At 43.0% G+C, this 24,598-nt stretch overlaps 1 protein-coding gene across 4 annotated transcripts in view; it reads left to right on the top strand.

Moving 5' to 3' along the window:
* The first annotated feature begins 1,189 nt into the window (after window positions 1–1,189).
* FUS (FUS RNA binding protein) overlaps window positions 1,190–24,598 on the top strand; it is a 99,512-nt gene continuing 76,103 nt past the window's right edge. For 2 of the 4 annotated variants that reach the window (XM_044086361.1, XM_044086362.1), the window contains exons 1-4: window positions 1,190–1,269; window positions 19,527–19,554; window positions 19,639–19,796; window positions 21,545–21,677. In XM_044086361.1, coding sequence (XP_043942296.1) covers window positions 1,257–1,269; window positions 19,527–19,554; window positions 19,639–19,796; window positions 21,545–21,677 — 332 coding nt within the window. In that variant the 5' untranslated portion in view covers window positions 1,190–1,256. The remainder of the gene's footprint in view (window positions 1,270–19,526; window positions 19,555–19,638; window positions 19,797–21,544; window positions 21,678–24,598) is intronic. The other 2 variants (XM_044086360.1, XM_044086359.1) reach the window with 1 other exon arrangement.

The following is a 24,598-nucleotide window of genomic DNA, read 5'->3' as shown; positions in this document are numbered from 1 at the left end:
AGCGACACCCAACAACGCCGTGCTCAGGCCCAAACAAGGAATACAGAGTAAATGGTAATCCCTATGAGGAATCTGTTTCCCACAAGAAATACAGTTATTAACTTTTTCTGACAGCCGGTAATACTGAGGCAAGAAAAAGACAAAAGTGTCCCCAACGGGGTACTTAGCCCAGCTTGGTCACCGGTCTGAAACTCGAAAACCGACAATTCCAGAAAGCCGAACGGCACTTGCAAACACTGCTTCTGCTTAGGAACACGCGGCAAGAAAGACTGAGGGTATGGCGTCGGTCATGCGCATTTGTACTGGCACATACTGATGTCAGCCTCGAGCGCCATGACAGACGCCAGATTCTAGCCCTTTGGTATTCGGGCCGATGGTGGACAGCGGAATACCCATATGTCAGGACTGCAGCAATGGTAGACGAAGAACATTTATTAGTCTGAAAAGTGTACTATATCTGAAGTTGTAACTATCTGTTTTTGTGGAGCTTTTCTCCCCGGGCCTCTGCTGAAAATGGACATATATCCAATTAGACTAACCCGGTCAACAAATGTAAAAGAAATAAATAACATAAATGGAAGACAACTGTTTCACTACCCTCGCTCATAGCCTTACAAACACATCTAGCTGTGGAATACTACCCCTCATAATGTGGACTGAAACAAATGGGCAATATGTGAAACACTTAACTAACAACTTCAACTAGGAAGGTCAAAGCAGGATTAATAACCATTTTCTCCATACTTCCAAGTTTTTGTGTGAATTAATACGATTTAAACATTTACCCTAGATACCTGCTTAAGAACAAATGTGCGAACGATTCTTTCAATGGATTTTAAGAGTCAAAATGAGGGACGTTCCTCATAATAAAGTGCAGTTAACAGATAAAGAGATAGAAAAATAGTAGACAGGGAAGCAGTCAGAATTGAATGTTTTTCGTAATAACTCCAGTTACCGAGAGATTACGAATGTACCACTTAGCAAATATGGGGGAAGAACGATTTTATTTTTGATGCTTGATTTACTTGTGCATACATCACTTTTTGAGAAAATAGTTGTTACACTTGTAATATCTATACACACATAATAAACGAAGTGCAAGTATAGGAACAATACACATCACACTGTCTAATTTTATATTTGCGTCGACCCCCACGCTTCCCGGGAGTATGAACGTCCCTTAAGTAATATATTCGCGCTCGACGGCTTTGTTCTTTTAGTCGGTTAATAAACCATTGTATTGGAAAAATATAGCAATGGCTGCGAACGGTGAGGTTTTTTTAAAAATAATTTTCTTTCAGTCTTAGGAGCCTTGATAGCGTTTCTATATATTCTTTCTAGGAATGGTTTCCAAGCACGATGAAATTGTAATTTGGAATTTTAGAGTGTGTTTGTTCTACCTTTATGAAGTAGTTCCGCTTAGGATGTTTAGTTTAGAAAATTAGTGTGTTGTGACGTTAATTCATGGCGTACGGATGGACAGTCCGAGTCTAGCACCTTTGATTAACTTTATCACGGTAATTTAATCAAACTGTAGATTGGAATCCGAACGTTTAAAATGTTTTACAAAAGTGAAGCTTGGAGCATTTTAATTAAATGTTCATTACTTGTTGGTTTTGTTTATGAAGTTTAATCAGAATTCGCAATTGGTTTATAGATAACGCCATACTAAAATTAACAGCCATTTTCTGGGCTGCACCATTGCGATCGGGTGGAGGTAGTTGGTCGCCCTGATAAAAGGCTATGTTGAAAGAAAGCTACTCGCAGGAGTGTGATGTCATACTGCGGCACAATATTGGCCAATGGCTTCACAGACTTGACGAATTCTTCTGGCTCCCGCCTTCCGCTTCTTAAGGGCGGTAGGCTGTAATCTTGTCGTTGGGCCGTTGGTACCGAAAGTTAAGAAAATACGAGCTCCATGGGCTGGGTTCAAAGGCTAAGAGACCACGAGCTCCATGGGTTGATTCCTAAAGCGCTTTAACAAGACTTTGTCCTATAGGCTTTCGTCAGTGTTTTGTGATCATAAAAAAAGTGTAGAAATAGCTGAATGGCACGGCCGTAAGGCTGCATTTTAAACGAGCTGGTAGTGTTGGTCCTCCCTAATGTAGACGCTTTAGCAGCTTTCGCCAATTGGCACTATATACCAATAGGGTACCGCTACTCTATATGTGATGTCGACAATTGTGTATAATGGGCACGTGCGTTTTCATTGAAGTAACTACTAGTTGCGCTTGTCTCCCCCGGAAGCAGGTCCCCATTTAATTTTCGGCGGTGGTTGTAGGACACTGCGTCAGACTTCGCGCAGGCTGATTTCGAAGTGTCGGTGAAAAAAGCCACACACACAACGCGGCTGCCGGTCCCTGTTGTACTTAAGGGCTTTATTTCATTTTAGGGCACCCCGTCTTGGAGGGCGGATTGCTTTGCATCGTACTGCCCCCATCTGTCACAGTCCTGTAGTGTTTTCCGCTGACAAAGGAACGGTACCAGAAATGAACTAGTTCACGAAGGTGCTTTTCAAAACTACATCGTTTCTCTAACGCCCCTTGTGATGTGCAGTACAGTAATGTGTGAATATTTAAAAGATATTCACGACGATGTTTTCGCCAGCCTCATGAATATTCAAAGTATTCGGTACACCAGTTCGTTGAGAAAAGAGCAAGGATTTATCTTTATAGCCGCATGGCGTGACGTCAGTTTCTTAGTGGAAGTTGGGTGCCGCGAACGCTTGCTTCTCAATTGTCTAAATTTTTGCCTCGCATTTGTTGTTCCGCTCCTTGTTTTGGCAAACTACAGGAAATTGAGGGCTCGCCACATGGACGGGCAACACCAAGCAACAGGTTGACATCACACAATACAGCAATAATATTTAGTTGAGCAAAGCGATAGGTAGGTACTAGGCCTGTCTGCCCGAAGGCATTTATAAGCCTAGCCAGAATATTTACTTTCGCCGCCCACTTTAGTTCTAATTGCCTATATACAGCAGAGCCACTGAAGTGATTCCCGGGGTAAATTTCGTTTCCTATCCATTTGTCAAGGTTTGTCTAGAGTGTTAGCGAAATGCTCTGCCTAATGTATATTGGAATTTTGTTACAAAGCATGGAAGTGTCTGGTTTAGAAATCTCCCCCCCCCGTCCTATTTATTCTGGTGAGGCTTGTATCCCTAGAGCGTGTGGCTTCATCCTTTTCGCTCATTAATTTGGCGACGGTTTGCCAAATGGACGTAAATCAGGAATGTTTAATTCCTAGCATACCAGTTAAAAACAAGTTTACGAAGAAACGGTAAATGCTACCGTAATCAAGATATAAGATTTTTCGGGGGGGCAAGCCCTCCTTGTTGCCTTGCTTCTCCGCTGCTTCAATGTACCAACTTCCGGATTGCACTGTAAAGGTGTCCAATTTCTCAAGTTTATATGGGCACGCTTGAAAGATTAATTTTTAAAGAGCTTGAAAAATGTGAAAGTAATCTCTACCAGTATAAACTTTCTCAAGTTAAGATGAATTTTTTAATGGCTTATAAAACGGAGGCGATAGTGTGTTGTACTGGCTCACCTTCAGTTCTGTATTGGAGTGGGCGTAGCTCCGGCGATTGGCCTGAAAAGTTGCATATGAAAAGAGGCATGATTGATGTGCCATTCGTGTAGTGTACTAGCTCCCCTTCAATTAGTGGGCGTGGCTTCTGTGATTGGTGTGAAAAGTTGCCTATGAAGTGAGGCATGATTGACGTGCCATTCATATTAGTGACATCATGCATACAAATAATGTGGCCCGTTTACTCTTCCTAGAGCTACAGTTTCAAGAAACGTATCTGAGACAAGTCTGCTTTACAAATAGCACATTAAATGTAAAAGCAATCACTTTACAGTTATGCTCTTCCAATGTAAATCTAACACTATAGTTAAGTGTACGTGACAAGGTGAAATTGAAGTGTATTAACCCACCACCGAGTTCGCGCAGGTATGGGCATGTCCGCCATGATTGACATGCGGGAGGGCAGGATTAACAACGGCAATGTGCCGTGATTGACACGCAATGCTAATGAAACGGTAAATCCATAGAGTTAAAAACGGAGCATTTAAGACACCGTAAACAAATGGGAAATAGCATATGACCACAGCAACTGTAGTTAAAAATGAAAGCTGTGTGTATTAGCTCTGCTGCACTTAAATCAACTGAAGTAGCTTCCATGAGAATACTTTAGTTCATCCAGTATTGGCAGCAGTCAGACTGCTACTTAAGTATTTTTTTGGGTACTTTTCCATTATTGGGGCAACACTAGTAACGTGCAAGCAGGTGCACGAAATGATCGCACAGCCGTTAGCCCTGAACCGGTAGTTTTGAAACGGATTATGGTCCTAACTCTCCTGGTTAACGAGGCTAACTTCACAAAAAGCACGTTTTTTTTATTCCGAGATAATGTTATCCACATTTGTATACCTTCTCTGTCATCGTCTTGGATTCTTTGCAGTCTGTTCAAAGTTCCGTATTTGAGCAATAATACAGCCATCGTTCGTTGTTAAAAATGTTCCTGACTTTTTGGCAAACCTTGACGAAATTGCATTTTCATGCAGTGGGATGCCATATCTTTTATTAGGGTACGTTAACGTAAAATTTAAAGGGGAATGGTGTGGGATGTTTTTCGGTTAGTGTGATGTTCCTCTTTCAAACGACATCACCCTTTTTCAGTAAGTTTACTTTTGAAGATGGTAGTGTTGAGATGTACTATGGGCCGCAATATTTGGGCTCTGCAGCTAAGTGTGTAGTCATTATCCTCCCCTCCAAAGGGGACAGACAAAAACCTTTTCTAAGGGTGACAGACAGTCTGGCGTCAAACCACTGCACACTAACACTCCTACCGTAAAAAATATAAAATAATTTGTATTATCTCCATATATCACTATTATTGCTTTAACAACTGCTTCAGGGCTGACTACTATGATCATTGAGCGTTAGAGCGGTTTCCCCCATAACGGAAAAGTACCGTTTTGGGTTTATCAGTTCAGTTATCAAACTCTTTCTAATGGACATGTATCAGGACTTGGCAGATCACATCAATTACACGATTAACTTGTTTTGCATATGGCAGATATTACCTTGTGTTATGGTGGCGTCTTTCAATCAAATGGTGGGCGGTGCACTCAAAGTGCTGGCAGGCGGGGTTTACACTTCAATTTTGCCCTTTACAAATATCACCTTTAATGTAAAAACATGTTTATGTTCGGAAAATCATTTTTATTTTAAATCCAGCATTCTCAGAAATTGGCAATTGTGGCAGTTCGGAAACGTGTTCGGAAATGCATTTTTATTTTAAATACAGAACTGTCATACATGTAGCATGTTTTATGTTTGGAAAATGCATGTTTTCTTGGCATTCTCATACATTGGAGTCAATATGCATTGACACCGGATGAATATTCAATAGGTCCGACTGACGTACAACGGGGAGGGTTTTGGGCGGTGCTGGCTACTGCGCTTCTGGTGAGTCAGTACACTACATTATCGCCAAAACAACTGCAGTGAAAGCAAATAAGTATTACAAGGTTGAACTAGGCAGATTTCTTTGAGTCTTAAAGCCAGCACACTACACAATGCAATCCAATACTCTGAGGTTGATACGTAAGCTATTGTTTAAGGCATTGTCCATCTTTCTTGTGTTAAGAAGTTGAGTGGTAGGAGTGTACAGCTCTGCAGTCGTATCTTTCATGCTTGTAACTGCCCAGCGCATATAATTATTTTTAGATTAAAAATCTCTGGCTATTAAACCCGAGTAACTTGCTAAATATAAAATGTTAAAATTGTAATGGGGAAACAATTGTTGCCACTTGTTCAAGCTTTTAGATTTTTTTCCTCAGTAGCACAATTCACCAGTTGTACCAGTGTGTGGTTGTGTAAAACTGTTCGGTTCCGGTGGCAGTTTTAGGTTTCACCTTTGCCACACGAGTGTGTGTTGGCAAGGTGTAGAAGTTGCGTTACACAAGCCAGGGCACAGTCTAGATGATGCCATTATTTTTGCTGCAAGTTTAAGGAGGTGGGTGGGGTAAACTTGGTCCAAAGTCATCTGTCTTCCTTTGCTGTCCTGACACTTTTTTTAAGCGCCCCAAATGTTCTTAGGAACAGTCCAAAATATAAGGCAGAATGATTTTGTATTTCTAGGCAGTTGAGAGGCATGCCTAAAACTAAAAATCATCACAATGTACACTGCTCGGTGAAATCCTAATTCTAATATGTTGATTTATTTGTAACGCTTGAAAAAATTTCCACCTAAAAGGGGTACATAAGTAACTGGAAAAGCTATGTAGACTGATAAACACATTTACTTTCCATTATTAGTCTTTCATTTCCCAGGAAAGGTTGGGTCTTAATTCAGAACCATGCAAGTGATCTTAACTTTCGGGAAGTTTGTTCTTTAACAGTAAGAAAAAAACGGAGCATTTGTTTCTGAAGAGAAACGCAGGTCAGCTTTTTCCCACCTTTAGTAACACCATTATCTGTTCAGTACAGTTAGTGTTGCCCTGATAACCGAAAAGTACCCAGGTTGCTGTACATGATTGTCCTGAGCAATGTAAATTGAGAAGTCTCTAGATGACCTGTTTTCTGTACTCCTGCTAGTGTTAAGACATTTTTTCTGAAGTAACAGTTCAAATGAATTTATTAATCTTAACTGCTTGCCATCCTCAACACAGCATGTTATATTCTTTTTTTTCAGTAATTTTCCTCTGTTGAATATATCCACCTCTTAATCCTTGATCCTTAGGCAATGTCTTGTTTTTAGCTCCTCTTTATTTATTTTACATTTGTTAACCGGGAGAGTCCGACTGGATACATGTCCATTTTCAGCGGAGGCCCGGGGAGAAAAGCTCCAGGTACATAACAGACATATGAACATTATTAATGCAAAAAAGAAGATAGTTGAGTTTTAAATACAATATAAAGATACATCACATCTTGGGGAAAAAAATAACAGCAGCATATAAAAAAAACATAGGTCAGTTACAAAGGTGAGGCGCCTTGTTAAAAAGTGGTTAAGGATAGTGAGGTAAGAGAAGGGTAAATGATAGTGGTTAATCAGGTTTGGAACAGGGACATTGCCAGAGAGTATTGAGATGGGGTTTAAGCTTTTTTTTTGAATTGTAGGAGTGAAGGTTCTGAGGTGAGCATGGTCGGTAGGGAGTTCCACATTTTACCTACAAAGTTTGAGAATAGAGGATCCCCAGCAGAATTATTGGCTTTGTTAGTTTGAGCTAAGATCTTATTGGAGGAGCGTAAAGATTGCAGGTTAATATAGGGGTGAATGATGTTTTTCAGAGCTGGTGTTTTCTCTGGGTGATACAGTATCTGGTGAGCCGTTTTGAGTTGGTTGAAATGGAGTTGGCTGGAAAACTCTAACCACCCTAGTTGCTTCAAGTTAGTGCAGTGGTGCGTTCAAAAGGTGGAATTTGTGGCAAATCTAGCTATGTGATTGTAACAAGAAGCAAGTTTAAGGGTTTTCTTGTTTAGGTTTGTAAAGAGGGGGGAGGCATAGAAAAGATTTGATAGTAGGTGTGTGCTGGCAATTGTAATTTTAGCGTGAGGAGTGAGAAAGTGTTTTACTTTAGAGAGAGCCAAGCTTTTTATTGACTGTTTTGATGGTAAGATTGAAATGGGTGTCAAATTTAAGGGAGTTATCAATGGTAACACCTAATAGCTTTGTGTGAGCTTCTGTTGGTATAGTGATTCCATTGGAGGATGTAATAGAGAAGGTGGGGGGAAGAGTCTTGTTAGTGGGTGAGAAAGTAAGTAGTTTTGTTTTGTTGGGGTTGAGAACTAGTTGACGACTTGAACCATTTTTCTATTAGGTTGAAGGTGTCTTGGGTTGAAGCAGTGAGGTCTGCCAGGTTGGAGACAGTGCTGATGATAGTCGAATCATCTGCATATTGAATGCATGTGGCATGGGGGGTGATTGTGGGCAGGTCATTAACAAAGATGGTGAAGAGAAGAGGGCCAAGAATAGATCCTTGGGGAACTCCAAGTGTAACGGGTAGGCATGTGGATAATGTGTCCTGCCATAGAACTGCCTGTTGCCTATTGGACAGGTAGGATTGGAACCATTTCAGTGTGGAATTGCTGAGTGATCGTTTTTTTAATGTATGGAGGAGTTGAATGTGGTTCACCATATCAAAGGCCTTGGAGAGGTCTAAGAAAAGAGCAGATAGTTTATTATTGTTTCTGAAGTTATTGATGGTATTAGAAAAGGATAGTAGGGCTGATGTGGTACTGTGATTTGGCCTGAAGCCATGTTGGGAGTTGGCTAGAATTTTATTTTTGGTGAGGTGTTCCATCAGTTGTTTGTGGACACACTTTTCCTTAATTTTGGCCAGGGGTGAGAGTATAGCTATAGGTCTGTAGTTGGTTAGCTCTAGTGAGCTACCACCTTTATGGAGAGGAATAATGTGGGACATTTTCCATATGGAGGGGATGAAGGCTTCTGACAAGGTACGGTTTATGATTATGGAGACGGGATAGGAAATGGCCTCTTGATTCTTTCCTTGAGAGAGAAAAAAAAAACACAAATACTCTCTGCAATCTTCTTTTGACAAACTTATTTCAGCAAGGTCAGCATTAAGTGAAAGATTCTTTATGCTTTCTAAAATGTATGCATAAGTAAAACACCATTTCTAGCTTATTTTATTCTTTTAGTCTGACTAATGTATGTAAGATGAAAAATCCTGACCTAATGGAGGTTGTGGATTTCATGTTAGTTTTACAAAGACTTTTTTCTACATCTGTTGTATGTAGGGGGCATTGGTGTATCACATTTTTCTGATCTTTGTGTTGCCTGCAGTTTTTGTCCTAGCTTCACTGTGAACTGATGAGGCAAGACTTGGTCGTGTTGCATAGGATCCTTGCTCACACACTTGTCTCGTCTTTTGATGGTGTCTCTTTTTTGTACTGGTTTGCATAACTTGGGGGTTTATTCTTCAAAGTGCTGTTAAGTAAGGAAATGAATATTCTGTTCCATTGCCCTTTATTATGGCCTTACAAAGTGCACATTTTATGTATTTATATTTGATGTGTTGGGCCTTATTGGGTAGTGCCTACTTTCAGAAGGGAAGGGGGCTCATGGAGCAGTTATCAGAAACTGGACACTGACTGTATAGAGGTTCGGATATGCCTTCTGTATTTCTGCGTTAACAGATTATAGGTTCATACTGGGCTATCCTGCCCTAGGGCATTTATAAGCCTAGCCAGAGTGTTTGGCTTTCACCACCTATTTTAAATTAATTTTGCTATGTCCTTTTTAGAGGTTGGTATACTGTGCCTCTGTCTAACAGTGAGACAGAAGTGATACCCGGGGTAAACCTACGATCTCCTATCCACTCAAGATTCCTCTTGAAGAGAGTCATTGAGGGACTCTGCCTAACCTGGACTGGGATTTTATTCCAGAGTGAAGGGAGCCTCTGGGTTATGAGTCTGTCCCTCCAGCATGTCCTATTTATTTCAGTGCTGAGGTTCAAGTCTCTCGAGCGCGTAGCTCTATGGGATTTGGATTTTCTGAGGTGCAGCATGTCCATTAATTCCAGGTTGGACATGGCTTTATACGTCGGGCACAGATCGCCTCTGGGTAGGCAGTATGCCACTGAGAAGAGCTGGAGTTTCTTTAACTGGGCAGCATATGGCATCTGTTTGAGCCCTTTGATCCTCTTGGTGAGGAACTTTTTGGGGTCTTTCCAGTTGCTGCAGGTGTCTGGTAAGGTACATCCCAAAAGGGTACTCAATTATGGGCCTGATGAGGGATGAGTAAAGAGGCACGATGACCTCCCCTGATCTAGATGTGAATCCCTTCATGATTAGGTGGGCTATATAAAATGTTTTTCTAACCACTTTGGCCACGTGGTTGTCAAATGAGAGATTGCTATCAACTTGGGTCCCTAATTACTTCTGTACTTAATGGATTACCACCTATGTGGTAATTTGTGGGCACTTTGTTTTTGCCAAAGGGGATGACTATACACTTTTTGGCGTTCAGCGGCACCAGTTGTCTGTTTCTATGAGGCCCTTTTGGAGGATGCTTGTGCCAGCTAGAGAGTCTATTATGGCGCCCAGTTTGCAGTCATCTGCGAACTTGGTCAGCCAGAGTCCTTCCGTGTTAGCCTGTACCTCCGAGAAATATATACCAAACAAGAGAGGTCCCAGGACTGAGCCTTGTGGGACGCCACTTGTAACTGGTTTGGAGTCTGACATGGCTCCAGCAATTCTAACCATGTGGGTTCTGTCCTTGAGCCAGTTTGCAACCCATCTAGTGACATAGGGGTTTATATTTAAGCTGGTGAGCTTCTCTATAATGCCAGAGTGGGGTATTGTATCGAAGGCTTTTGCGAGGTCCAGGTAGGCTGTGTGGACCACCTTCCCCTAGTCAATGGCCTTGGTGACTGTTTCAAAGAAATCGACCAGGTTTAAGAGGCAGGATCTGCCCTTAAAGCCGAACTGGGTAGGATCCAGTGTCTGTAGGTCCCCTATATCTTTATTTGAGGTCCATGATGATCCTTTCCATAGCTTTGCAGACCAAGCTAGTCAGGCTTATGGGGCGATAGTTTCCAGTATCTGTTGAGGCACCACAATTGTGGAGAGGGACCACTGTTGTTGTACGCCACTCTTTGGGTACATATCCTGTAGTAAGGCTGAGATTGAACAGTAGTTTTATGTTTGGGTTTAGCTCTTCTTGGAGTTCATGTAGGACGCAGCCCGGGACACCGTATGGTCCCATTGATGCTGTGTTTTTTGCTTTGGAGAGGGCGGCTCTTACCTGAGCATCTGAGATGTCGGGAGCAGCACTCTGCTGGGATAGATATTTGCCCTTTTGGTGGGGGGGGGGGGTAGTTTGCACTGAACCTGTCAGCTAGGATGTTGGCAATGTCTGGGTTCTGTGTATTTTTTGTCATTTTGGACTAATTCTGAGCATATCTGGGAATTCCCACCCAGGTGCCTAACATAACTAAAGAAAGCCTTGTGATTATCCTTAGTGTCCTGTGGAATTTTTCTCTCGAAGCTGGCATTAGACGATTTTGAGTGCCCGTAGTTTTTTGCTAATACTGTTCAGAGATGCCTTCCCTTTTTGGGATCTTGCTCCATCATGTAGTAGCTTCCTCCTTCTATTGTATAGTTTATGGCTGGGGTCCACCAGACAGGAGGTTTGGGTCTTGGTTTTATTTGGGATTGCATGATCCATGCATTCCTGAAGGTGTTCATAGAATGCGTTTATAAAGGATTCTGCGGTCTGGGCCGTATTTTCCACAGGCCCGGGGGCTTTGAAGGATTCCACCTCGGTTTTGAGGAGTGTGAACTTTGCTTTAGAGAAGTTTTTCACTGTGGTTTTCTGGGCAGGGGGTGGGGTCTGGATGTGAATATCCAGTGAGATTAGTTTATGGTCTGATCTTACCAGTGAGGGATACACTTCTGGTCTGGAGCATAGAGTCCCCATGTTGGTGATCAGGTCCAGTATGTTTTCCCCTCTTGTGGGAGTGGTAACAAGTTCCATAGCATTTGTTTATAAATTCTAGGAACCTTTGGACTAGGGTGTTGGAGCTAGAGTAATGCTCCCAGTCTGTTTGGGTAGTTGAATTCGCCCAATATAATGGTGTTTGGAGAGACCTTCACATTTTCCAGTGTTCTCAGGAAGGCCGAGTGGGATTCCTGGGTTTGGGGGGGGTCTGTAGCAGGCTATAAACTGGAAGGCAGTTTTACCCACTGTTAGTTGCACATGGATAGTCTCTGATGCTTCGTGCTGTGCCACCAACCTGGAGGTGTGGGTATCTTTGACAAATATTGATACTCCCCCGCCTTTTGTGGTTCGGTCCAAGTTTTGTGGCCAAAAAGCATGGTATGAGGTATAACTTGGTAGTGCTGGGGTGCTCTCGGGAGCCTTGAACCAGGTTTCTGTTTCTGCACTGTTATCTGTTCTCCATGCTAAGGAGAGTTTTGAGTGCGTGCATCTTGAGGTTTAGACTTCTGGCGTTGAGTAGCATTACTTTGTTTCTTATCCCTTGTGATACCTATGGAGGTGGGTTTGTCTTTTGAGCCTTGCCTAAAAAAGGCACTATGGGGTAGCAAGAGCCTTTGCCAATATCTGAAAGCCCAGGGGTGACTGGTGCAAGCCGTCCCTAGTGAAGCATCGTGGCTTGTCAAGCATGTCATCCCAGGCTGACGGGCATTGGATCCCCTTTGACACCAATAATTAAGCCAATTTTTGAAATTGATCATCTTGTCTTCATATTGTGGCATTCTTGGTGAGGGTAAGATGCTACTCAAGGTCAGGGTCATACCGGCCTGGGCTAATGCTCAGAGATCTCCTCTGTCTCCATGTAGTCCAGGGAGGTACGTCTCGGGTCATTCACACCAGCATGGACAATGACAGAGTCATATTTGTACTTGCCTTGGAGTGACCAGAGTGCTTGTGTTATGTGGCGGATCCTAGCGCCCGACAGGCAGCTCACCGTGACCTTTCTTGTTCAGCCTGGTGAGCGGGACGTCAGTGTGCCTGACGATAGTCCCCTATTACAAGTGTATCAGGTGTGTTGTTTAGCCTTAAGGGCTGTGACTGTTCGGCGCACTGGCTTTGTGAGCTATGTGTTGCACGTGTTTTGTTAGCGGTTGCTTGGGTGTCTGCTTTGGAGGTCTCTGCTGCTTAGGCAGATTTTTATTTAGAGCCTCTGAGTATGTTTGTGTGTGTTTGGTTTGCTGTCATGATAGGTCTATGTGAGACTGGAATTGTAGTGAGTGTGGTTTCCTTCTCCTCCTGACTGGTTACGCCAGTACTGAGTTGAGAGAGCTTAGCCTCCAGTTTGGCTATATGGTTGCATCTCTCAACATGTGTTAGAATTTGTTGGGAGGAGGAGAGGGTTGTCTGTGTACATGAGGCAGTTGTAACATTGCCTCAAGATTCCCAGATTCACCAGCTGGACCAGAGAGGAGATTGACAACTGACCTTTGGACATGCTAGAATAGTATTGGGAATTTCTTTATAAATGAAAAAAAGGGTCAATGGGGAACAAGATACTCAAGGGGTGTTTGTGAGGTACAAGTTTCCGTATGTGTTGGTCAACAGGCAATGTATTTTGAGATGGTACAACAAGTTTCCGTATGTGTTGGTCAACAGGCAATGTAACCTTTGTGGTGTGCACTTCTATTTCACTGCTGGGTATAGTAGTGTCAAGAGTTTTGAGTTGTCTTGTAATACACTGCTATATGCTATAGTTAGATTTGCAGCATATTTTTAGGCCTTTAGTGCAGCACAGTTTTGCACAGATGTGAGTGTGGCTTTGGTGATTAGCAGCCTTCAACAACTAAAATGGGCAGCATGATCATGCAGTTGCTGGCCATTTACAGTGCAACTGCAGTAAAATTTTTTACAGAGTGCCGTTCTATAAAATGAAGCCTAACCAGTTTCTGTACATAACTTACTGCGGGGAAATAGCTTCCCCACATGCATATATACTCCCTTGTGTCAGGATATAGGTTCACACGTGGTTAGTCTAGCCAAGCTTATCCTAAATTTGCCAAAAGTATTGCTGATTTGTAGTTGCGGTCAATGAGTTTGGGGTGTAGGGTTTGTACGATGTGTTCAGACTACCCCTGTTCTGTCCATTGGGGCCATGGGTGCCAAAATAGGGGCATTTCCAATTTTCCGTCTTTTGAGCTAGGTTATTTGAATAAGATTATAGAAAGTATAGGCATATGTTGCAGCAGTCTGTAGGTGACGAATACAAGAATATGGTTTTGATATGGTTCACATACAGTTTTACTACCCATATTTTTTATGAGGAACCTGTGGCCTCAGGCCGTGCCTAGTTGAGTACTTCATAGGTTCATACTAGGCTATCTGCCCTAGGGCATTTATAAGCCTAGCCAGAGTGTGTTTGGCTTTCGCCACCCATTTTAAATTAATTTTGCTATGTCCTTTTTCGAGGTTAGTATACTTGTGCCTCTGTCTGACAGTGACACAGAAGTGATACCCGGGGTAAACCTACAATCTCCCATCCACTCAAGATTCCTCTTGAAGAGAGTCAATGAGGGACTCTGCCTAACCTGGACTGGGATTTTATTCCAGAGTGAAGGGAGCCTCTGGGTTATGTCCCTCCAGCATGTCCTATTTATTTCAGTGCTGAGGTTCAAGTATCTCAAGCGTGTAGCTTGATGGGATTTGGATTTTCTGAGGTGCAGCATGCTGTCCATTAATTCCAGGTTTGACATGGCTTTATACATCAGGCACAGATCGCCTCTGAGCAGGCGGTATTCCACTGAGTAGAGCTGGAGTTTCTTTAACCGGGCAGCATATGGCATCTGTTTGAGCCCTTTGATCCTCTTGGTGAGGTACTTTTGGGGTCTTTCCAGTTGCTGCAGGTGTCCGGTAAGGTACATCCCAAAAGGGGCATTGTACTCAGTTATGGGCCTGATGAGGGATGAGTAAAGAGGCAAGATGACCTCCCCTGATCTAGATGTGAATCCCTTCATGATTAGGTGGGCTATATAAAATGTTTTTCTAACCACTTTGGCCACGTGGTTGTCAAATGAGAGATTGCTATCAATTTGGGTCCCCAGGTCCCTAATTACTTCTGTACTTAATGGATTACCACATATGTGGTAATTTGTGGGCACTTTGTTTTTGCCAAAGGGGATGACTATACACTTTTTGGCGTTTAGTGGCACTAGTTGTCCGTTTCTATGAGGCCCTTTTGGAGGATGTTTGTGCCAGCTAGAGAGTCTATTATGGCGCCCAGTTTGCAGTCATCTGCGAACTTGGTCAGCCAGAGTCCTTCCGTGTTGGCCTGCATCTCCGAGAAATATATACCGAACAAGAGAAGTCCCAGGACTGAGCCTTGTGGGACACCACTTGTAACTGGTTTGGAGTCTGACATGGCTCCAGCAATTCTAACCATGTGGGTTCTGTCCTTGAGCCAGTTTGCAACCCATCTAGTGACCTAGGGGGTTATATTTAAGCTGGTGAGCTTATCTATAATGCCCGAGTGGGGTGTTGTATCAAAGGCTTTTGCGTGGTCCAGGTAGGCTGTGTGGACCACCTTCCCCTCATCAATGGCCTTGGTGACTGTTTCAAAGAAATCAACCAGGTTTAAAGAGGCAGGATCTGCCCTTAAAGCCGAACTGGGTAGGATCCGGTGCCTGTAGGTCCCAAATATCTTTATTTATGAGGTCCATGATGATCTTTTCCATAGCTTTGCAGACCAAGCTAGTCAGGCTTATGGGGTGATAGTTTCCAGGATCCGTTGAGGCACCACCTTTGTGGAGAGGGACCACTGTTGCTGTACGCCACTCTTTGGGTACGTATCCTGTAGTAAGGCTGAGATTGAACAGTAGTTTTATGTTTGGGTTTAGCTCTTCTTGGAGTTCATGTAGGACGCAGTCCATAATTGAGTACAATGCCCCTTTTGGGGGTGTACCCAGACACCTGCAGCAACTGGAAAAACCCAAAAAAGTACCTCACCAAGAGGATCAAAGGGCTCAAACAGATGCCATATGCTGCCCGGTTAAAGAAACTCCAGCTCTACTCAGTGGCATACCGCCTGCTCAGAGGCTATCTTTGCCTGACGTATAAAAGCATGGAGAACATCGATATCTGTGCAGTAACAGAAACCTGGTTCAAGGCTCCCGAGAGCACCCCAGCACTACCAAGGTTATACCTCATACCATGTGTTTCGGCCCCAAAACTTGGACCCAACCACAAAAGGAGGGGGGGGGAGTATCAATATTAGTCAAAGATACCCACACCTCCAGGTTGGTGGCACAGCACGAAGCATTGGAGACTATCCATGTGCAACTAACAGTGGGTAAAACTGCCTTCCAGTTTATAACCTGCGACAGACAACCTCTCAAACCCAGGAACCCCACTCGGCCTTCCTGAGAACACTGGAAAATATGAAGGTCTCTCCAAACACCATTATATTGGGCGACTTCAACTACCCTAACATTGACTGGGAGCATTAATCTAGCTCCAACACCCTAGCCCAAAGGTTCCTAGAATTTATAAACTCAAATGCTATGGAACAACTTGTTGCCACTCCCACGAGAGGGGAAAACATACTGGACCTGATCATCACCAACATGGGGACTCTATGCTCCAGATTAGAAGTGTATCCCTCACTGGTAAGATCAGACCATAAACTAATCTCACTAGATATTCACATCCCGACCCCAGCCCCTGCCCAGAAAACCACAGTGAAAAACCTCTCTAAAGTAAATTTCACACTCCTCAAAACCGAGGTGGAATCCTTCAAAACCCCCCGGGCTTGTGGAAAATATGGTCCAGACTGCAGAATCCTTTATAAACACATTGTATGAACACCTTCAGGAATGCATGGATCATGCAATCCCAAATAAAACCCAAGACCCAATCCTCCAAAGTTAGGCGTCCTGTCTGGTGGACCCCAGCCATAAACAAAACTATACAATAGAAGGAGGAAGCTAGTACATGATAGAGCAAAATCCCAAAAAGGGAAGGAATCTCTGATCAGTATTAGCAAAAAACTACGGGCACTCATAAAATCGTCTAAGGCCAGCTTCGAGAGAAAAATTGCACAGGACACTAAGGATAATCACAAGGCTTTCTTTAGTTATGTTAGGAACCTGGGTGGGAATTGCCAGATATGCTCAGAATTAGTCCAAAATGACAAAAAATACACTGAACCCACAGACATTGCCAACATCCTAGCTGACTGGTTCAGTGCAAACCCCCCCCCTTCCCCACCAAAAGGGCAAATATCTATCCCAGTAGAGTGCTGCCCCCCTGACATCTCAGATGCTCAGGTAACAGCCGCCCTCTCCAAAGCAAAAAAACACAGCATGAATGGGACCAGACTGTCCCAGGTTGTGTCCTACATGAACTCCCAAGAAGAACTAAACCCAAACATAAAACTACTGTTCAATCTCAGCCTTACTACAGGATATGTACCCAAAGAGTGGCATACAGCAACAGTGGTCCCTTTCCACAAAGGTGGTGCCTCAATTGTTCCTGGAAACTATCGCCCCATAAGCTTGACTAGCTTGGTCTGCAAAGCTATGGAAATGATCATCATGGACCCCGTAAAGATATTGGGGACCTACAGACACTGGATCCTACCCCGTTCGGCTTTAAGGGCAGATCCTGCCTCTTAAACCTGGTCTATTTCTTTGAAACTGTCACCAAGGCCATTGACGAGGGGAAAGGTGGTCCACACAGCCTATCTGGACCTTGCAAAAGCATACAATACCCCACTCGGGCATTATAGATATAAATCCCCCTATGTCACTAGATGGATTGCAAACTGGCTCGTGGACAGAACCCACATGGTTAGAATTGCTGGAGCCATGTCAAGACTCCAAACCAGTTACAAGTGGCATCCCACAAGGCTCAGTCCTGGGACCTCTCTTGTTCGGTGTATATTTCTCGGAGGTACATGCTAACACGGAAGGACTGTGGCTGACCAAGTTCGCAGATGACTGCAAACTGGGCACCATAATCGACTCTCCAGCTGACACAAGCATCCTACAAAAGGGCCTCATAGAAACAGACAATTGGTGCCAGAGCCATGGCCTCGAGCTAAATGCCAAAAAGTGTAGTCATCCCCTTTGGCAAAAACAAAGTGCCCACAAATTACCACATAGTACGGAAGAAGTAATTAGGGACCTGGGGACCCAAGTTGGCAATCTCATTTGACAATCATATGGCCAAAGTGGTTAGAAAAACATTTTATATAGACCACCTAATCGTGAAGGGATTCACATCTAGATCAGGGGAGGTCATCGTGCCTCTTTACTCATCCCTCATCAGGCCCATAATAGAGTACAATGCCCCTTTTGGGATGTACCTTACCAGACACCTGCAGCAACTGGAAAGACCCCAAGAGGATCAAAGGGCTCAAACAGATGCCATATGCTGCCCGGTTAAAGAAACTCCAGCTCTACTCAGTGGCATACCACCTGCTCAGAGGCGATCTGTGCCTGATGTATAAAGCCATGTCCAACCCGTAATTAATGGGCATGCTGCACCTCAGAAAATCCAAATCCCATCGAACTATGCGCTCGAGAGACTTGAACCTCAGCACTGAAATAAATAGGACATGCTGGAGGGACAGATTCATAACCCAGAGGCTCCCTTCACTCTGGAGTAAAATCCCAGTCCAGGTTAGGCAGAGTCCCTCATTTCCTCTCCGAGTAATCTTGATGAGTGGATGGGAGATGGTAGGTTTACCCTGGGTGTCACTTCTGTGTCACTGTTAGACAGAGGCACAGTATACTAACCTCGAAAAAGGGCATAGCAAAATTCATTTAAAATGGGTGGCGAAAGCCAAACACATTCTGGCTAGGCTTATAAATGCCCTAGGGCAGATAGCCTAGTATGAACCTATGTACTTGATTCAGATTTAATGTGTAGGTATTTCTGTATTTTTGAAGGATTGTATGGTAATTTAACATGTTGAAGGCCTGGGTGTTTATCCAGATGTTTTGAGCCCCGTTCTGTGTTCATTTCCATGTTTCTCAGCATCCAGTGGAAGCTGCAGAAATTTTCAGTTTTAAGGATTTATAGTTCCGGATTGTTAAAATATGCATAGTGATTGAACAGTTTGTGTTTGTAAACTTGGGCATTCATTGGCATTGCAAATTTTAATTTAGTATGGATTTAACCCTTTCAGGGTGTTTTCTGTGCTGTCTTTTTTACCTTGCTCCCCTAGAGCTAGGTGGAGTTGAGGGGCCTTTACTGATGGTTCCCTTTGCAGAGTAAATGGGCAGGTCCAAGGACTTTTTCAATTTCTGCCTGTAATGCATGGTTTTAAGTAGAACGTGAATGGCTCAGTGTGTTCTCTTCCACACCCTGTAGGAAATGAGAAAGTGAAAGGTATTGTGGCGTGTAGTCACCTATACTTCAGCAAATCAGTTGTGCTAACTGCATAGATGAGTGAAACGGGGCACATAGTGGTAGCACGGTGAATGCTAAGGACATTGTGGGATAACGAAAACTGAGTCTACATTATAGCTACTGTGTAAAGAAAGACTGGTTTGAATAATAGTTTTAATCTTTTTAGGTGGGTCCATTACTGGGGGTTTAGTCCTTCGTCTGTAGGCATCTTTTCCATGTCCATGTTGTGCACATATTGGTGAGGATCACTAAAGTCCGATCCCATGAAGACACTTTGGCGTTGGGGAAAATCTTGGTAGTTGCTGGCAGGTTTGAGTTCTGTAGGACTTCATTGTGTGATCAGATGTTTCTGATCACATGCTTCATTAGTGTTGACTTTTTTTGTACCAATTGTCTTTCCCTCTTGTCCCATATCGTTGCTGAGGGCCTGAGTGACTTAGACTGGCTCAGTTCTATGTGGTGTGTTCTGATTTTGTATGTAGTCTTTTTTAATCTTAGTTCTCAAGACACACTCCATCAAACTGACCATGTGAAATGCTCACATTTTACTGGGTAATTCCTCGTGGGGGCCTTTTTTAATACAAGTCGCAATTTATCAATTGCGTGGGTTTTGCAGAATATTCACTTGTTTGTTTTTCCTCCACAGATTATTCACAGTCTTCAGCTGCTCAGAGGTATGTTTTTTTTTAATTTTATTTATTTACTTTTTCCTTTTTACTTTTTACTTGTAATTAATTGGCTATTTTTTCTTCTTTTAGTTACGGTTCCTATGGTGCCCAGCCTGGGCAGGGATACACTCAGCCATCCCAAGGTGGCTATGGGCAGCAGAGTTACGGTACCTATGGTCAGTCTTCTGACAGCTCATATGGACAGAGTGGCTATGGGTCTAGTTCTTATGGACAAGGCACCCAGTCAGGTATGTTCTTGCATCAGTGCATGGCTAGAAAGCATTAAAATGAAGTAGATAAAGATTTCTGAGGTGTACTTTGAATGGGGAATGCAGGGAGGTAAAATGAAATTGCCAGTTGACAGCAATGGCAAGAGTTGTCTAGAACAGGTGAGCTGCTTAATTTTCTGTGTGTATTGTTTTCTGTAAATGCCTACAGTTCTAAAAATGAGGAGTAGATGTATGAAATCTGTTTAAGTAGGGTAGAGGAGCTTGATAGTTTTCTGGATTGCTGGTGTATACAGGTGGTGTGGAATAAAGTATGTACTTTGTGTCAGAGTGTAAATGGCTTGACTATTTTCATAATGGCTGTGGTTTAATTGGGACCAAGCAATTCTTAAAAGTGAGAGCTTATGGATGAAGAGCTGGGTGTGACTCCTGTTTTTTTAATTTGTGTGTATGGGGTATGTAAAACTACAGGATTTTGAGGGCAATTGGAAGAAGTTTTATTGCGCATTATTTTTTTCACTTGTTTGGTTCATTAGGTATAAGCTGCTGCTTTTTCATGTAACCTTTGAAAGTTCAAGCAAAGTGCTCGTTTTGCACAGTTTGATAGTGAAGGTTGAAAACAAATGCAGTATTGTCTTGACATTTGTGTGCAAAAAATCAGTTTAGGCCATTCATGTTCAACTTTCTGCTTTTTATTGGCTTGTGGTTTGTGGGGAGCCTCTGCACATGGCTAACACACAGGTTCATAGGTAGGTAGGTACTAGGCTATCTGCCTGAATGCATTTATAAGCCTAGCCAGAATGTGTTTGCTTTCGCCACCCCCTTAGATTAGTTCCCTGTGCCTCACATATGGGAATGCATACTAATTGCTCTAGATGGGGCCTTGTATTCTTATAAATTTAACATGTCTTGCAGCTTGTCATTTAAGTAGGTCCTTTACAGTTGCTGTTGAGGGATCCAACGATCATTTTGCTAGGATTCTTACTCTTGGTGTTCTAGCCCAGGCTTTGTGCTTTTTTGAAGCACTTCAAATACATCCATTGCCTCACTGTGACACATCTGTCAATGCTTTACCAGAAATGCTATACAGTCATACAAAAATAACACTGACTGTAAAACTAGAGAAACCAAGTTCACTTTAATAGTGGCAGTTATTGAGAATGTGTAGAGTTGACCAATCTAATGCAGATTGTGCATTTACCGTGGTACTTTGAGTTTTGTTATTACTTTTGAGGGGCTTCCTTTCCACAGTTCATCTGCATGGTCTGATCTGGTCAGCCAAGTGGGGGGTGCACTTGAACAGGTTTTCATAGTTGAGGACACGTTTGTTCAGCTCTGGTATAATTTTTATTGTGGATTCCCACTCACTTTTACAGCACAAATGAATACAGCAGTCTTGCATGATTAAATTTATTTTTGAACATACTTGTGCATGGTTTAGAAGTTACTAGGCTATTGGCCCTGAGGCTCTTATAAGCATAGCCAAGAGTTTAGCCCATGTATAGACAAATTAGAAATGTTTCAGGCTTGGCTGTTCTGGCCTGTCAAATTTGAGTTGGAATAAACTTGTTTAATGGTGATAAGTGTGCCATGTACTTCGGTAGGGATGTGTGTGGCTAACTGCTTAAAGTAGAGTTTCAGACAGACCTTGCTATGCTGAGTGGTATTAGTTTGGAATGTCATGAAATTGGAAGGGAAGGCTATAAATACGAAGTGATGTTTCAACAGTATTTACTAGTTGAGTGTAATGAAACTTTTGTGAATTTCAGCGGGGTACGGCAGCCAGTCTTCTCAGTCTTATGGATCTTCTTATGGAAGCAGTCAGACCTCTCAGCCATCATATGGGCAGCAATCGTCATATCCTGGCTATAGCCAGCAGCCATCAGGCACATCATCTTCAGGGTAAGAATTTGGGAATGTGAAAAAGGTGACCTGTATTTTGGTCCTGATGAACATGACTTCTGTTTTTTTTTCCTTTCTGAACAAAAAGGGTTGATCATGTCATCTACAGGTGCCAAAGCTTTGCTAGTTTTGTGGAAATTTACCTCTTCAGTGTAGTGTTTATATTTAGGCATTACATATGGGTAGTTTAGAAAATAAGCACACAATCGTGTTAGGGCTACATTGTTTCAGATGGTGGGTGGGGGCAGATATGTCTCTGGGTAGTACTGTCCAGCGAGTGACTAGAGTCTGTGGTTTGGAATAAAAGTGGTGATTAACTGAAGTTAATGTTTTCTTAAAAAAAGGTGTGCTCATGAAACAAATTGACAAGAGGCTTATGGCTTGGCCTTGTGGGTGATGGGGAATGTATTATAGAAATTGCAATGCAGGAGGAGCCTGTATTGCCCACCATTGGAAGGTGTGTAGGGTTAATAGAATGTAGTCTCTGGTATTATTCAAAATTGCAAGAGTAACATGAATGTAGTAGGCTGGTCTCTTGGCAGCCTTTATTGCAAGCCTTAACGCTGCGGTCTTTAGGACTGCTCAGCAGCAGTCCTGAGCAGGTAACTAGTTAGGCTGCCAAACACTCAACATGCCATGCAGTACTGTCTTGGTTGTTTTCAGCTTGAGTTAGAAGAAACAGTCCTTGGATGTTTGTTTTTATTTTTTTTCCATTTAAGTGCCTCTGAATCAGTTTTCTCAAAATTAACCTCTAACAATTCTAAGTACTGAATCTGATGGATAAGATTATCTGTGACAATTGTAAACACTGTGTCTGGACAAGATTAATTTCTGAGCTTTGAGCTGTGTTTAAAAAGAAACTTTCATTTAGTGCATTGGTTCTCATTACTGTTAGCTTGGGCCTACCACTTGCTGGCTTGCAGTGTCAACATATTTTATTGTGAAACTGCTTTCACTTGTGCTGTCCCACCTGCTGTGACAGACCTTATGGAGTTGTGCTTCTTCGAGAGCATCATTCCATGGTTTCAACTACTCAGCACTTGAGAGTTTAACAAATGTTTTCAGGTATGGATCCAGGCCCTGTAATCTTCTCTGGGATGCTGTGTTCCTCGTATGTGTATTCATATGCACTCCCCAAGATTAGTCTTAACTGGCTGTGACTCGTGGTAGTGTACAGAACTATCGGTGATTCAACAGATAATACATTTGCATTTAGTGTTAGATCAAAAGGCTGTAGGCTGAATTCCAATGCTAGATACTTATTTTCCAATATTGGTACTACAGTGCAGCTTGGGTGAGGTGCTGCACTACTTGTGGGTGCTGAGTTGTGGTAGTTAAAAATCTCAGGACACTTGTCAAAAAGAGTAGGGGAATTTCCCAGGTGCTTCCCTGGATTTCCCCTATTCAGTGTGCATGCATTTCCAGTCTCCCCTGAGAGGACATTGGCTTGGTGTGACTGTCAGTCCAGAAAAAATAAAAACAAAAGCTCTACTTGTGCTCATTGATTCTGGGTAAAGGGTGTGGCCTTTCAGTTGGAATTTTGGCTTTTGCTCTTTTCCTGATCCTGGTGGTGTCCTTGAGTTTTTGCACCAGCTTCTGTTTCATCAGCCCTCACACTATTTGGGGGTCAGTTCCTCTATTTCAGGACTTGGTACCTGTTGCCAAGATTCTATTGGCATAGATTCGACCAGTGCAGGTTTTCTTAGCACCTGTTGGCGAAACTTGTGATGCATTACGGAGTCCTTTTCTCTGTTGGCCTTTCCCTGTGCCAGTTTACTTCTGATGCAGAGTTTCCAGATACATGGATTCCTCACATTGACACTTACAGGCCTCAGAAGCCGTGGTAGTGCAGCGGTAGCGTTGTCCCCTCACAGCAAGAGGTTCTCCTGTTCGATTCTCTGATGGGAGCGCCTTCTGTGTGGAGTCTGCATGTCCTCCCTGCGGTTGAGTGGTGTTTGAAAGACCTGGCGAATGGGAGTACCTTAGAAGGATGGGCATCGGGCTGGCACCTCGGCGCTGTAAACATCTACTGCCAGTCATTAGCGGACTGAAGTTCCGCTGTGGTGACCCCTAACTGGGAAAAGCCGAAAGAAAAACAGTGCTTAGTAATAAGGTGGCTTTCCTGGTGTAAGCTAAATTGCTTGGTGGGGAGTGGTGCTTCATCGGCCACCAGTTATCTTGTCCTTTAGGTTCTGTGCCTTCCGTAATGAAGAGAGGATTTTCAAATTTTTTGGTAACTGAGTTTCTTTGATGTTGAGAGTTTGTACAGCTAGTCACCCGAACTGGGTGTTAAATGCCCAAGTAGAAGGCTAGATAAGTGGCCAACATTATTAACTTCGTTTCCAGAAGTTGAGTTGTAGGAGGTGAGCTTCAAATTATGCCGTGGAGACTAGGGGGGTGGCTGGTCAATTCTGTCCCTTCACCCTGTGTAAGGAAACCACCTCCTGCATGCTAACAAGTTGTGGGAAACTGATCTGTTGTATCCCTCTGACTATGGTCTGACTTGGGGTGTCAGATGCAAGCACTCACCTGTGGTTCTTAACTTATCCATTTTCATATTTTCAGTGTTGAGTGTCAGGTGAATTGCAGCTTGTGGTAGGCGAGCACAGCTGGGGTGGGACCCTCTGAGTGTGAAATGTTTCATTAATGCATTTCCCAGATGCAGGTCTGCCGTGCATTCATTATAACCTACAGTAACAGAATGGTGTATTTGCAGCTGTCTCAACTCTTGTTTGCCTTCCTTTGGAGACTGTCTGCACGGACAAGGATAGATAGTCCTCCAGTGGATATTTATACTCCCTGCATTTCATCATTGCCATTATTGGATGTTCATGTTGACAAATATTCAAAAGGTTCCAGCGGACTAGAAAGGCTTGTTATTCTGTGACCATTTGTTTGGACCTAGCAGGCTAAATGGATTC

The sequence above is a fragment of the Protopterus annectens genome, chromosome 10.part0 (assembly GCF_019279795.1).
Source record: "Protopterus annectens isolate FY-2018-M chromosome 10.part0, PAN1.0, whole genome shotgun sequence".
Lineage (NCBI taxonomy): Eukaryota > Metazoa > Chordata > Ceratodontiformes > Protopteridae > Protopterus > Protopterus annectens.
Note: the sequence above shows the minus strand (reverse complement) of the source record. Positions and strands in the feature narration are given on the sequence as shown.